Source organism: Limulus polyphemus, unplaced genomic scaffold (genome assembly GCF_000517525.1).
Source record: "Limulus polyphemus unplaced genomic scaffold, Limulus_polyphemus-2.1.2 Scaffold344, whole genome shotgun sequence".
NCBI lineage: Eukaryota > Metazoa > Arthropoda > Merostomata > Xiphosura > Limulidae > Limulus > Limulus polyphemus.
In genome coordinates this window covers 258,402-273,209 of record NW_013665954.1, presented here as the reverse complement: position 1 = coordinate 273,209, position 14,808 = coordinate 258,402, and the positions used below count along the sequence as shown (strand labels likewise).

The 14,808-nt window shown below is 33.3% G+C and overlaps 1 protein-coding gene across 1 annotated transcript in view; it reads left to right on the top strand.

Moving 5' to 3' along the window:
- LOC106457545 (dual oxidase-like) overlaps positions 1-14,808 on the top strand; it is a 93,109-nt gene that overhangs the window by 58,752 nt on the left and 19,549 nt on the right. Inside the window, exons 9-15 of the mRNA XM_013916977.1 lie at positions 2,103-2,275; positions 4,508-4,683; positions 5,997-6,115; positions 6,376-6,513; positions 8,928-9,032; positions 10,656-10,861; positions 11,537-11,722. Of these exons, the coding sequence (XP_013772431.1) occupies positions 2,103-2,275; positions 4,508-4,683; positions 5,997-6,115; positions 6,376-6,513; positions 8,928-9,032; positions 10,656-10,861; positions 11,537-11,722 (1,103 nt within the window). The remainder of the gene's footprint in view (positions 1-2,102; positions 2,276-4,507; positions 4,684-5,996; positions 6,116-6,375; positions 6,514-8,927; positions 9,033-10,655; positions 10,862-11,536; positions 11,723-14,808) is intronic.

Sequence of the window (14,808 nt, the reverse complement as noted above, 5' to 3'; positions counted from 1 at the left end):
AAAATCTGGTTTCGATACCCGTGGTGGGCAGAGCACAGATAGCCCATTGTGTTGCTTTGTGCTTAACTTCAAACAAACAAACAAATAAAATAACTTACGTAATAATAGCAAAACCACTATGAAACGCCCCCAATAGCTCGGCGGTAAATCAGGAGGCTTACGATGCTAAAAATCTGGTTTACGATACCCGTGGTGGGCAGAGTATAGACAGCTCACTGTGTAGCTTTGTGCTTAAGAATAATCACACCAAACTTTAACACGTTTTAACATCTAACAGTAAATATAGGGTTTGATTTAATTAAATAACTAAATAAGAATAACAAGGTTCCGTGCAGAATTTGTAGTTTATGTGATTTTTGTTTGCTTGGGATCATCGTTATGCAATGAAAAAGGTATTTACTTACCGAGCAATTTTCTAGTTGATGCATGAATATATGGTGTATAATTTACTCGCTAGAGTTCGCAGTTAACAAAAATAATAAATCCCTTTTTATTAGTTTATTTATAACAATCTCATCCAAACTTGACATTTAAATACAAAATTAAATTACAAAAAAAATTCTAGGTCATTTACATAAAGAAGTTTTGTTTGTTTGTAATTAAGCACAAAGCTATACAATGGGCTATCTGTGCTCTGCCCACCACGCGTATCGAACCCCGGATTGTAGCGTTGTAAGTCCTCAGACATACCGCTGTGTCACTGGGGGGGCATAAAGAAGATTTGTACTGTCTTGTTCATGAAGAACACCACCAAAAGTCATGTTTATGGTTTGTCTTGTAGTTATAAGTGTGAGTGCTAGGAATAGTTGTCATTCAATGAAAATTTACGGCATTTTTCCTCCTTTGTTAGTAAAGAATTGTTTTAAAAGTGTCGTCTTTTGCTTGTAATGTCAACTTTTGTTATGTAAGTCGAGAGTATTTTATTTTTTTAAGAACACCATGTAACTTACACCAAAAACGTACATAAGACGCCAGAAACTGAACAAACTATGGTAAAAAATTTCGATGCTTTTTTTAAAAGGATTTTTATCGCAGTTAAGTATGAATGAGAATTGGTGGTGTTTCACGTTATCGTTCGGTCAGGATGCTTAATTGTTGAATGCATACGTCATATAGAATGACTGAAATATGTGTATATATATATATATATTGGAACAAGCAACTTTTTGGAAATAAGATGGTGATATGTGAATACTGAATGTTACACCAAACATACTGAGTATTTAACAGTTGCAGTTAATATTTTTGAAATAATTCTAAGGCTAATATTCAAGACAATTATAGGACTCTTGTACACAATGTTGCGTTAGGCACATTAAGCAACAATTTAGAAAAATAATAGTGGAATACAATAAGTAGTTACAATAAACCGATGTTTTTTAAAATCACTTCTCAATGCGTAACTCCATTTAATAGTGGAATACAATAAGTAGTTACAATAAACCGATGTTTTTTAAAATCACTTCTCAATGCGTAACTCCATTTAATAGTGGAATACAATAAGTAGTTACAATAAACCGATGTTTTTTAAAATCACTTCTCAATGCGTAACTCCATTTAATAGTGGAATACAATAAGTAGTTACAATAAACCGATGTTTTTTAAAATCACTTCTCAATGCGTAACTCCATTTTCAACCTCTGCAGAAAAATGTCTACAAGTCATGATTCATTATTTTTTTATTTACAGAAATCACAAGTAGATTTAACTTCTAGAATATTTATTATAGAATATTTATTACTAGTGTTCATTTTGTTTCCAAATCATAGTCATGTTAATAAATTTCAAACTTTTCAAACTTTCAAACTTTATAGAAACCCAACTTCTAAGCTCAGCCTTAATGTTGAATGTTCCCGTCATTGAACTTATAAAAACAGATTTTTTATTGTATTAGGACTAACATAAATGAATAGTTCAGAGGGTTTAAAGGCCATAGGGCATATTGGAATTACTCCTTTAGGTTGTTTAGGATAATTCTATAAATAAGTCCCTTTATTCCAGATAAAAGGGAAAAAAATAAAAAAAAATAATGAAGCCTTAGTCTCGCCAAAATAAGAAAAACAAAGTAAAATTCGTCCTAAATCTTTCCTTCTATTTATTAGACAAATTGTTTGGACCCGTTGACTTCAGCCGTCGTGACCTAGGATCCTTGAATATTATGAGAGGTCGAGATAATGGATTACCCGACTACAATACTGTACGCAAGTGTTACCAACTCCCGGGGGTTTCCATGTGGTCCGAAATCAATCCTAGTCTCTTCAAGGAACGACCTGACGTAATAAATTTAGATAAATATTAAAACAGTACTTCAATAAAATGCCATGTTTTTCGTATGTTTAATATTATTATGTTTTAATGCACAGAATCATATATATTTTTAAGTATAGCAGTGAGAATTTATGCAATACAAAAGAGAGTATTGTGTGATGTTTCTTTTTATCTCTGCTTCTACCAGTAAAAGTATACTGCCCATTTTATTGGCCTTTTATTCTACTGGAATCGTCTGCTCTTTCTTTTGTACTAGAATCGAAAGAAAGAGCCAGAAGAAGTAAGGTGACAATTTTCAGTCTAGATTTACAAGTGCAGTAAATATAACAGAACATTGTAATTCTTATAAATGATTTTAAAAGTTTGTTTTTGAAGACGGTAGTTATAGCTGAGTTATGATAACAAACATCAAGGGAATATATAAGAGTGGGAATGAATAAGGTTTTAGGTTGCTGCTTGTATTCTCAGGAAAGTTAGGCCTACTAACTTTTGTTAACCTTTGTCGAGTTGTGTTCATGCTGTCGCGATATTTTTGACTTCTGGCTCTTTTTTTTCTTTTTCTTTTGACTATCTGATAGAAGAGATCGTTTTTCCGTTGAATGCAAATAATTTATTTAATGTTATCGCCGTAAGGTGTTTTTTTTTTAAAAGTGTGCTATGCAAATAAATTTGTTAATCGTTATTGCAATGTCGTAGAAACAGGTTTTGACTGGAGGAGTTTGTTTAAGAACCGAGTGCAGAATGAGTGAGTAATTGTGTGTGAGGGGGGGGGGGCAAAAAATATAAGGAAATACCTTAGCAATTTTCTGCTATTACCTAAATACAGACGAGACACATAAAATGACATAATACCATTAATGGAATAAGTTATAGGTGGATCAATTACTCACCTTGGAAGTTTGGAAGGCACCAACCCGATTCAACGTAAACGAACTATACGTGATTTCAAATTCATTTAAAGAGGTTAATTCAATATTAAGAACGTCTAGGGCATTTTCCATTATACTATCCAGTGGCATAGCGGTATGTCTACGGACTTGCAACGCAAAAAACCGGGTTTCGATACCGTGGTGAGCAGAGCACATATAGCCCTTTGTGTAGCTTTGTGCTGAATAACAAACAACATTCCCCATTAGCATAATTTTCTTTTATTTCTGCAGGCTGTTAGCTCTTTTGCTAGACCTTCAACGTGTAAAATGTTAATGTTACAAATAGAGTATATTGTTTAAAAACACACATTACAGTAAGTTCAAAGTATAATCTGGCAGCAACAGTGGTGTCTACCTTATTGTTGTTGCTAGGTTACACGCTTTGTATTCATTTAAATATACGGTTTTAAGCAATATTCGCTATTTAAACACTAAATTTTCGCCTGTTGAAGGCAACAGTAAGAAAGATGAAAGCTTACAGAAAGAAAGAAAATTACGTTCGTGAAAAAATGTCCTATAGTTTCTTAATATAGAAACTAACTATTTTATGTTAGCCATAATTATGTTATAAAGTTCTTCATCCACCAGGTTGCAAAATTGGAGACAATATTTAACCGTAAAGTTTTGTTTCTTGATGAATCTATACACCAGTGTGATGTCAGACCGAAACGTATTATTTTATATAAGACTATACATCACTGTGGTGTCAAGCTGAAATGTATGTTGTTTTACAATAAAATTGTACATCACTGTGATGTCAAACCGAAACGCGTTATTTTTAACAAGACTATACACTACTGTGGTGTCAAGCCGAAACGTATGCTGTTGCTTCACACGGATTCACCCTAAATCAAATGTTAAATTATATGTAGAGAGAACCAATACTGTATTCTGAAATTTACGAGTGAGTGTCAAATGATGACCTTTTCATGCCCAAACTGTTTTTTCCTTATTTGTTTTCTAACCTGAAATATGATTTTACATCAAAACTTGGAGTGATTTAGCTTCCTTTTAGACCTGGGGAGGAGGGGGGTCTTCCGCTTCCCACGTCTACGTATTATAGAATATTAGCACGTATTTAATTGGTATAAAATTTTTGCAACTTTGGCAACCTTTTTCAGTGCTACCCAATAATATTGTATAAACATATGTTGTTAAAAAGATGCATAACATACCAACATAATTTTATCAAATTGCGCTTTGACTTATTATAAAAAAAACCACATAGCTTGATTTTTAATTAATATTTTTTGTATCTGTATTTATAACATATCACGTGAAGTTTCTGTGAAACTTTTGTTTCTATTTAGCTGTTTAAAAAGATAGAAGAACTGTATGGCGATATCGACAACATCGATTTGTTTGTAGGTGGAATGTTGGAGACAAAAGAAGGAAAACCTGGACCACTGTTCAAAAAGATTATCAAGCAAGAATTTGAAAAAATTCGTGATGCAGATCGATTCTGGTTCGAAAACAATAGAAACGGGTACGGTACTTGGAATATTCTACGAATTTATGTATAGCACAATATAGAATAAGGTTTAAGACGTGAGTTTATTTGCAACCTACCTGAAACATCAGTAAACTTAACATATAACAAAAGATAATAAGCAGTAGGTAAAGTGGAATATAAGAGCAACTTTAACTGAGTCAGAGCTTATAATTTAACATACTCATTTTGATGTACATAAAAAAATCATGAATTTTGAACGAGATTTATAAAGGGTTACGTAGTTAGTGATCTTAATTGTTTAATTCCTTTAGATGTGCGCAAATTCACAAGTACAAGTAAATATTCTTTTGATAGATTGTTTAGGTAGAGTATTCATGATGAAATTTGGTTGAATGTATGGCAACCAAACTGTTGTTGAAACACAAATGTAGAGGACGACGTTTCGAAAGTCTTCCGCCTTTCGTCTTCAGAATACATAAAGAGCTGTTGTGCACCAGCTTCTATCAAAAAGATCAACAACTACATCAAAAACCTTTTTAAGGAAATGAAGACGGAATACTTTCGAAACGTCGTCCTCTACATTTGTGTTTCTACAACAGGCAGTTATAAGTTTTTATTTCTGTAGACATAGATAAATCTGAAATTTGTGCTGCCATCTTTTGATGAACCAAAACACCAAATTATTTTTAATATCATTAAACTTGTATTCCCAGCCTCTCATTTTTGTACGTCGAAATTAAAATCAGTTGCGCATAATATTATAGTTATGAATATAAAATATAATAATTAATTAGCATACTTATTTCTCCGAAAGGGGGGCCGAAGGCGATAATGGAGGGTTCACCTGTTTTATCTACTCGCACCTCTATACAGTAGTGTGTTGTCTGTCAGTCAGCCAGTAGGCACTAAAATGACGTCACATAAGGGACGCTAAGCGTTGCAATTTGTACTGTCGTGACGTCAGTAAAATGTGCACATGCCATGAATCACGAGAAGAATTATACACACTATAGGATACAACACAGCATGACATATGAACTTCAAAAGCAAGAAATAAAAATATTTGTTATTCTTAATTTTGATTTTATTTACTCCTGAAACAGAACACACCTAGTTCATGCCTTATTTATTGATCATTCACGATGGTTACTTATGAAATATCGAGGGATATATTCGCTTATGAATTGTTAGAATTTTAGTATTCGTGGAAAGATGTTTAATACAACTTAGACATATGGCAAGTTACTTCACAAATCGAACTGGCTTACCATTAAGGCTATTAACCGCCTGAGTAGTATTTAACTTGTATGCTTTCTCATATTTACGCTATTTTTTCGTGTTTTAAGAATATTTACACCGGATGAAATCCAGAAAATTCAAGGAATCCGGCTTTATGATATTCTGGTCAACGCTACAAATATTCAGCCTGGTCAAGTTCAAGAAGACGTGTTTAAGTGGAAACAAGGTTGGTTTTACTACCAAAATATATTAGTTAACAGCTTAATGAAAGTTAAACGTACCTCAAACATTATTTTATCGTATATATTTATACAAAGTCACTTTTACTATGTGAGTAGAGGATTATATTTCTTTATTATGTGCTTAGGGATGAGGGTGGGGATGTTTTAGTAGGACTTCGATTTGTTATGTGAATGGTTACTTACAACTTTTTAGAAAATTTGTGAATGATTTTACAGTGATCTTTTTAACTGTTTTCTGTATTAGGCGACCCTTGTCAGCAGCCAATTCAATTAAATAGTTCTTTCTTGGAACCTTGCATCATCTTGGATGGTTACGACTATTTCCATGGCAACGAAGTTGCTTACATTTATTCGTGTCTTACGCTTGCATTTATACCAATTAGTGAGTAATATAGTTATTAATCTCTGTGTTATGTCAGTGTAATTTTGTTTAATTGGTTGATTTACTAGTGAATGTTATGAAACGTGTGCCAACTTTTCTTGAAGAAGCAATAGATCATATTATTATTTAATTTATGTTATTACTAATTTTTACATTAATGGATTCAAACTCATTCTCTCGAGCAATGTCAATGATGCCTTTAAAAAGTTTCGTGAAATTACAAAGACAATTTATTTTATTGTTGTTGAGTAAAGGATGTTTTTCAAATTACAAATGTTTTAATTTTGGCGTTGAAAATTAAGAGATTTTAAAGAACCAGCCAATCTTAATTTTTATGCCCCCCCCCCACACATCGCTGATTCAGCAATAAGTTACTTAACAAACAAAATTTATTTTTAAATTGATTAATTTTGTGTTAAAAATAGTTTATGTTTAGTAATTATTATTGCATAATTTCATCACAAAATCATAAATGAAATAGGTGCAAACTTTTGAAAGGGCCGGCCCATAAAAACTGGTTAGCATTTTACACAAATATTCATTAGAACGAGTGTTAAATTTTTTTAAACAGTTGTTAATAATAATGAAACCTTTCATTTATAATGAGATCAGATATTTTCTTTGAAAAATAATAAATACACATTGCTTTAACAAAGATACCCAGACAGCCATTTAAGTAAGATGTAGACCCATCAATCGTTATTATGCATTTGTTGGAATACACTGCCAAAATGTTTGTCAGACAGCTCCAAGTTTAGCGAAAATTTCAGAGTCTGTTATTTTTGTACTTAAAATGACGTTCCCAAACGTTCCATAGTAGTACGTATAAAATTAGGCCATGGCTCTAGGCTGGCCAAGACAGATTCTGGAAATTATTTGTCTTAAGCCACTGCTAGGTACAGCGAGCAGCATAGTTGGGTGATTATCATACTGAAATAATTAAGGTCCTTCTCCATAGAAGTATATCAATTCAAGCTGTCCACAACGCCAAAATACAGCAGTCATTCCTGGTTTCCTTAAATACCACATAGAAGTATATCAATTCAAGTTGTCCACAACGCCAAAATACAGCAGTCATTCCTGGTTTCCTTAAATACCACTAGAATCAGCTAAAGCAGACACACGGTAATATTATTCCACTAGTCTTTGTGGTTTGAATAACATAGTCATATTCAAAGCGTTAAGCAGATTGCTTTGTTTACATATATTGTTTTAGCGCAAAGCCATATTGGGCTATCTGCTGTGTCCACCGCTGGGAATCAAGCCCCGATTTTAGCGTTGTTAGTGGGTAAATTTACAGCTTTCCCAACAGGAGACAAAAGCTAGGTTGCTGTAACACTAAACCCATCTAACTGGAGCATAAATTAGTATCAAGATTTCATTACTCCACGTGATGATCTTCCAATTTTATTCCTCTCAGTTTCACTCTTTCGACGCCATGAGAGGCAACGCTTCGCATTCACGGCTGTGATAAGCGGCTCATAGACTCCGTGAAATCCAGCAGAATGGAATTCCCTGCGTAAATTAAATGTTCTGGCTTGCATTTCAAAATGTATTTCAATGCCCCGAGTAGCAAAATTCATGTAAAGGGTGGTTTCATTTCATAACATTTTTCAACACTGGTATGGACTGAGGAGTGATTAACTGTAGGAATTCATGTCATCATACTCCATCTTAGTGTGTCCAGCAATGTTTCTTTTTTAGCACATATTAACAGTAGATTTGGGTATGAGTAGGTGGGGTGAAATGTTTCAGACATTCGTATCACCTCTTTGAAGGCCTACCGGTTTCTTTTCTTGTGGCGTCATGACTCTAAATGGCCATCTGTGATACCTGCTGACCTTTATTAAACCGTACATAGCAGTACACTATGGTGTTCACAATTTTGAGAAGGAATGAGGTCTAATCCAGCTAAATGTGTTCTGGCCAGTACTTTAAGAAATGAAATTTATTTCTACATTGTTCATTACAAGATTATGTGTAACTTTTCAATTGATTATAAGTGTCTTGTACTTGGAACCATTATTATTCATTTCTACAACATGTATGTTGACTTTATTGTTGTTACTATAATACAAAAAACAAACAAATAATTCATTGTTCTTGATCAAAAGACAGAAACTTTGTATTGGACCTTATGGCAGTTACAAAAAAGCAGAAAAACAAATACGAAAATATCTACCCATCTTTACGCTATGGATTACTACTCCCAGCTTATCTGGTAACTCTAGCTCGTGAACAAAGTCCATATCCTGAAAATAAAAAGTTTAACTTTCTCTTGAGCGTTCACACCACAAAGACTGCTGTATAAGTTCGTTATCGTACATATTTGTAATTCAATGTAGTGATCCCGTATCATTTGGTCTAAGGCGTTTGCAAATTTTTGTATATTTTGATGTATTTTTTTTCTCCAGTTTGTGCTGGTATCGGTTACGGCGTTATTAAACTTCAGAACCGAAAGAGAAGGAAAATAAAAACCATGAATGACGATACCACGAACAAAAACTTCGAGAAACTACGTAAGTAATTCTAATGCATTAATTTTAATTTACAGCATATATCTTTGCCAAAATCACTTGCTTGTCGGTTCTGTTTAACTTCATTTTGCGCGTTTTTATTTATATGTATTCTAGTTGATAACAACATAAAAAGTCTGAATGAACGATTCATAGAATGGTGTCACTAAGGGTATAAAATGGATTACAGTATCTTAAAAAGACGAGAGTGACGCAGCCAACTTTAAATGACAGTATTGCGACATTCTCCGAGTACCCAGTTCATTAAATAGTTATAGGGTTTGTTTCAAATGGATACCGTGATATACGTAGGATAAACTGATATGTTGCCTGCTCACTCTATCGTACTGGGCGCTGCAATGAAAAATTATAGCATAAATGCCTCCATCTTAACTGAAATAAGTTAAGATTCTTTTTTAACTAAATATTTTCTGTAACTAATTCTAAAGTAATTAACATAGAAAATATACTGTTATTAATACATAGACTCGCACGTGATGGTGGCCGCAGACCTGGGAATTATGACGTGGTAGGGATATAACGGTTATACACAGAATATATTATGTGATTAACACATAGACCCACACATGTCGGTGGCTGCAGTCTTGGGAATTATGACGTGGTAGGGATGTAACGGTTCAAATCGATCCACCATATTTGTTACTAGATATGTGCAAATCATCCAAATCTGTTGTGGTCTGTTATAGTCCTACATCGACACCCATCCTATAGAATGGAGTACCCAGTTCATTAAATAGTTATAGGGTTTGTTTCAAATGGATACCGTGATATACGTAGGATAAACTGATATGTTGCCTGCTCACTCTATCGTATTGGGCGCTGCAATGAAAAATTATAGTATAAATGCCTCCATCTTAACTGAAATAAGTTAAGATTCTTTATTAACTAAATATTTTCTGTAACTGGGTGTCGTGGAAATTACCCAGGAAACTCACAAGAAACCAATGATTCTCATTCGATCTCCACGCGACCATAAATAACTGGTCCTATTAAGATTTTGTTTAAATAATTTTAATGATCTTTACGCATAGCATTTCCAACATATCACATTGAACATAAAGTCATATTTGTATTTCATTTTAAAACCATTTTGAATAGTTACGCTGAATATATATTACTTTTTATATTTCGTTCTAGCTCTATAAAATTCCTCTACAAATTACACTTTACCAACTTAATCAAGTTCGTACCACAACAGTTGTTGTCAAGCAGATTTCTATTATAAATAGCGTCTGAACCATTACTATATCTGTCGAATCCCAGTCAGCCTAATCAGCCCTGGTATTTCGCGAAAGGCATCGTCGGAAGTAGATATAGTATGGAAGAAGTATTATTAAACATTTTTCTTTACTATCGCTCGGAAGTTCATACTAATAATTAGTAACTGGCATAAATAGCAGAGCCCCCTAGTGGCACAGCGGTATGTCTACGGAATTACAACGCTAGAAACCGGGTTTCGATACCCGTGGTGGGCAGAGCACAGATAGCCCATCGTGTAGCTTTATGCTTAATTACGAATAAATAGCAGAATTGGTTTAGTTTTAGTAAATGAAAACTATTGTTTCTAAAATCACTTAAATGCTCGCTCAACATGTGGTATTTCAGACGTAAAAGAATGGTTACATCAAAATCATAAACGATTGGTGAAAGTCAAGATTGGACCCGATGAAGCCGTTTACACAATCAACCGGAAGGGAGAGGTAATGCGAAAACTGGAGTTTAAAAACGTTAGTTCTTTGGTCGTGGAAATTACCCAGGAAACTCACAAGAAACCAATGATTCTCATTCGATCTCCACGCGATCATGATTTGGTAAGAAAGCGGTGACTGTTGCTTTTTAGTTTAAGTGTTTATATTAAGATTAACAATGAACAACTAACGACGTTCCTTCACTAAACAATTATAGATTAAAATAAAGTAGAAAATATTTAAATATTGTATTATTTAAAATTGCATTATCATCTTAGATATTTTATTGCGTGTAATATTACATTTATGAAGCATAAAATATAATATTTTGGCACTTGTATATAAAGTTAAAATCATAAATAATATTTAACGTTAAACTGGAACACAATTAAAAACATTTTATTTAGGCCTATCTATGGCCTTCAAAAAATTGGCGACTCTAAATGTTTCGACGTTACAACATCATCCTCAGAAGTGAATTACAAGACAATTGCCAATATATTTATAGCTTAATTATCTTGCTAGTGAAATTCATTGATTGTTAACGTCCTTAAGCTATAACATCATGAGATGTATAATTAGTGTTGTAGAATATGTTGGAGAATAATTTAGACTGCTCTTCATTTTCCACACATTCTCATATCAGCTTGTATGTACATAGTGTATCGTTGATCTAAAGAAAAAAAAAATATATATACATTTGACGAGCAAATTAAATATATAAAGTATATTTATATCTAATCACTTAAATCATATATGCTGTAAAAATACCTTTTCTCTTTTTGAAACATTTTATAGGTGTTGCAGTTTGACAACGAACAGTTAAGGAAAAAGTTCGTGGGGAAATTAGAATCTTTTATGCAAAATCACAAGAAGACTTTGGAGACAGTCTTCACATACAGAGATACGATGTTAACCAATGCCGAAACCAAAGAGAAACGACAGAAACGTCTGGAACGTTTCTTTAGAGAAGCATACGCTTTGGTGCGTTTCAATGAACATAAATATTCTATATTTCGAGTTTTATTTAAGATTTTGTTTGTCATATTGTATTGTTCACGTATTTCAGACGTGCAGAAAAAATATAAAGTTACAGCGTTTATATGGATGAAGTAAGTTATCTCTGAATGATTTCTCAAAAGATTTGATGTACAAGTCCTTTTTTACTCTACAATGTGGCAAAAGATACGGATAAGTGAATCAGATTCGGCAGTTCTAACTATCTTCGATTGTTAGTAACATACTAATCTTTGTCCCTTACTGACAAACAAGTTTGTTTTTGCGTTCCATAGTATGTTTCAGTTATCATCGTTAACTTTCTGTATCTGTATGTTAATGTCATATGAGTTCTGTAAATTACATGGGTTTTTTTCTACCACTTTCTTTATTCGACGTATTTATATTGTTAATGTCATATGAGTTCTGTAAATTACATGGGTTTTTTTCTACCACTTTCTTTATTCGACGTATTTATATTGTTCTACATATTTCACCCCTCGGTACCTAGGTGGTAAGATAGAAGGCTTATAAAAAAAACAAATTCGTGGTTCGCCCCCTATATTAGGCACAGCACAAATAACCCATTCTGCAGGTATACAGTTGTATATATTGTATAAAAAAACATTCGTATATCAGTATTTGCATATCGATTATCTATATTCCCAAATGCTTTGAACCTAATCCATAAAAACGCCGTAATTAATGAAATGTTGCAGTAAACAAGCAAAAAAGAAAGGTTGTGCTTCACCAGTTTGTACTGTTAATTTTATATTAAGAGCGACACCTTTTCTAAGTCGACACAGAAAGGAAAAACATGAGCTTTGATTGGTCGCTTATAGTTATAACTCATATGTTGTTTAGGGGACAACTGGGATACGCGGTTGTGAATGATTTAGTTGATTTTAGAAAGTTATTTTACAGCAATAAAAATTTTGTTCCATACATATCGGTGGAGAAGCTTTCAAGATATTTGACTAATAAGTTAATTGATTTAATTTGTTTTTAATTTCAAGCCTTTTTTCCCAAAACAAACTTACACTCATAAAAGAAACTGCATTTGACCACGAACTCATAATTAACATTTGATTTGACATTTCTTCCGTAGAAAACTGTACAGTTTGAGAGAATTTCACATTTGCAGAAACTAGGGGCTGTGTAATCAGTGTGTCGGATTTCGTGTGAAGAATGACGTTTTTTACGGGTTTTCAAATTGTAAATGTGTTTTTCACGAGAATTTCACATTTGCAAAAACTAGGGGCTGTGTTATCAGTGTGTCGGATTTCGTGGATAGAATGACATTTTTTACGGGTTTTCAAATTTTAAATGTGTTTTTGACGAGAATTTCACATTTGCAGAAACTAGGGGTTGCGTAATCAGTATGTCGGATTTCGTGGGAAGAATGACATTTTTTACGGGTTTTCAAATTTTAAATGTGTTTTTGACGAGAATTTCACATTTGCAGAAACTAGGGGCTGCGTAATCAGTATGTCGGATTTCGTGGGAAGAATGACATTTTTTACGGGTTTTCAAATTTTAAATGTGTTTTTGACGAGAATTTCACATTTGCAGAAACTAGGGGCTGTGTAATCATTGTGTCGGATTTCGTGGGTAAAATGACATTTTTTACGGGTTTTCAAATTCTAAATGTGTTTTTGACGAGAATTTCACATTTGCAGAAACTAGAGGCTGCGTAATCAGTGTGTCGGATTTCGTGGGAAGAATGACATTTTTTACGGGTTTTCAAACTGTAAATGTGTTCAGTTTTGAATCTTGACTGTATTGAATGAAATATACATTAAGTTTACAAGCACTGGTAAGTGTTTTGTAAATGATAGTGACCTTTTGTGTATTTCTCTGGTGGAAAGGTTCATGATTACTGTTCATCCATTTTGTATCATTTTGTGTACATGTTTCCCGTTCAAGCTGCTAAAAGGCTTTGAGTATTTTTACTCTTAAAGTCCCACATTCCTTATTCAGCGCATTATGGTCGGTCTATATGTTTCCTTTTTAGTTTGTTGTTTAAAGTTAAGCACAAAGCTACGGTTTCTAGTGTTGTAAGTCCACAGACATACCACTGGGGGGCTGTTTTCTTAGTGCAAAGCTATCTGCACTCATTTCAGCTCGGAGAATAGAACTCTGGATTTTAACGTTACAAGTCCGTAAAGTTACCAGTGACCCACCGGTAGACTTTATTTGTTCGAGAAATAGTTGATTAGAAAGGAAATCTTTGAATATGTCACTAGATGTTTCTATTTCAGTTTTAGTTATTGGTTTGTCGAAAGCAGTTGTGTTTTTAAAAGGAAGTCGAAAGTTAAATGGGAAATGTCTTTATTTCCAATTACCTTTCGACTTAGTTTTAAAAATACAACTGCTGTGAATGTATGTTTCATCATGTACGTTTTATCTTTTTTATACCCACAAACGCGCGAAAGGATTTGATTGTTAACAATTTGTTTGTTTGCAGATATAAACTTGTAACATAATTAGCTTTACGGACATTATTTTCAGTTCTGTATTTTACACCTCGACGACTTTGTTTTACATTTTGTTAACCAGTTTCGTATGTTCGATTATTTATTATAACATGCTATTCGTTTGCGGAAACAAATATGTTTATTAGGAGCCTAGTAACGAAACGACAAAATACTTTTTGTAGTCTATTTTATATTACAAGTCCCCTCCAAAAATTCTTTGTTTACAATCGATTAAAGGTAAAGCTAAACACTCCTACGTCGAACCATTTTTCAGTGTTTTTATAATATTAGGTCGTCAAGAAATTAATGTCGCTTTTTTTAGATGTAAAAACCGAACAACTTGTATATCAAAACAAACATTTATTAAATGAAATAGTCTCCATTCTTATCGATGGTCCTTTTCTATCTTACAATCAGGTTGTTAATGCCCTGATTAAAGAAATCACATGGCTTTGAAGCAAAAAACATGTTGATGTCCTCTTTAACATCTTCCACATTTGCATACGTTTTCCTATTAAAATGGTGTTGCAGCGAATGAAAAAGATGGTAATCTGATCGTGTCATGTCTGGAGAATTTCGTGGGTGGTGGAGGACTTC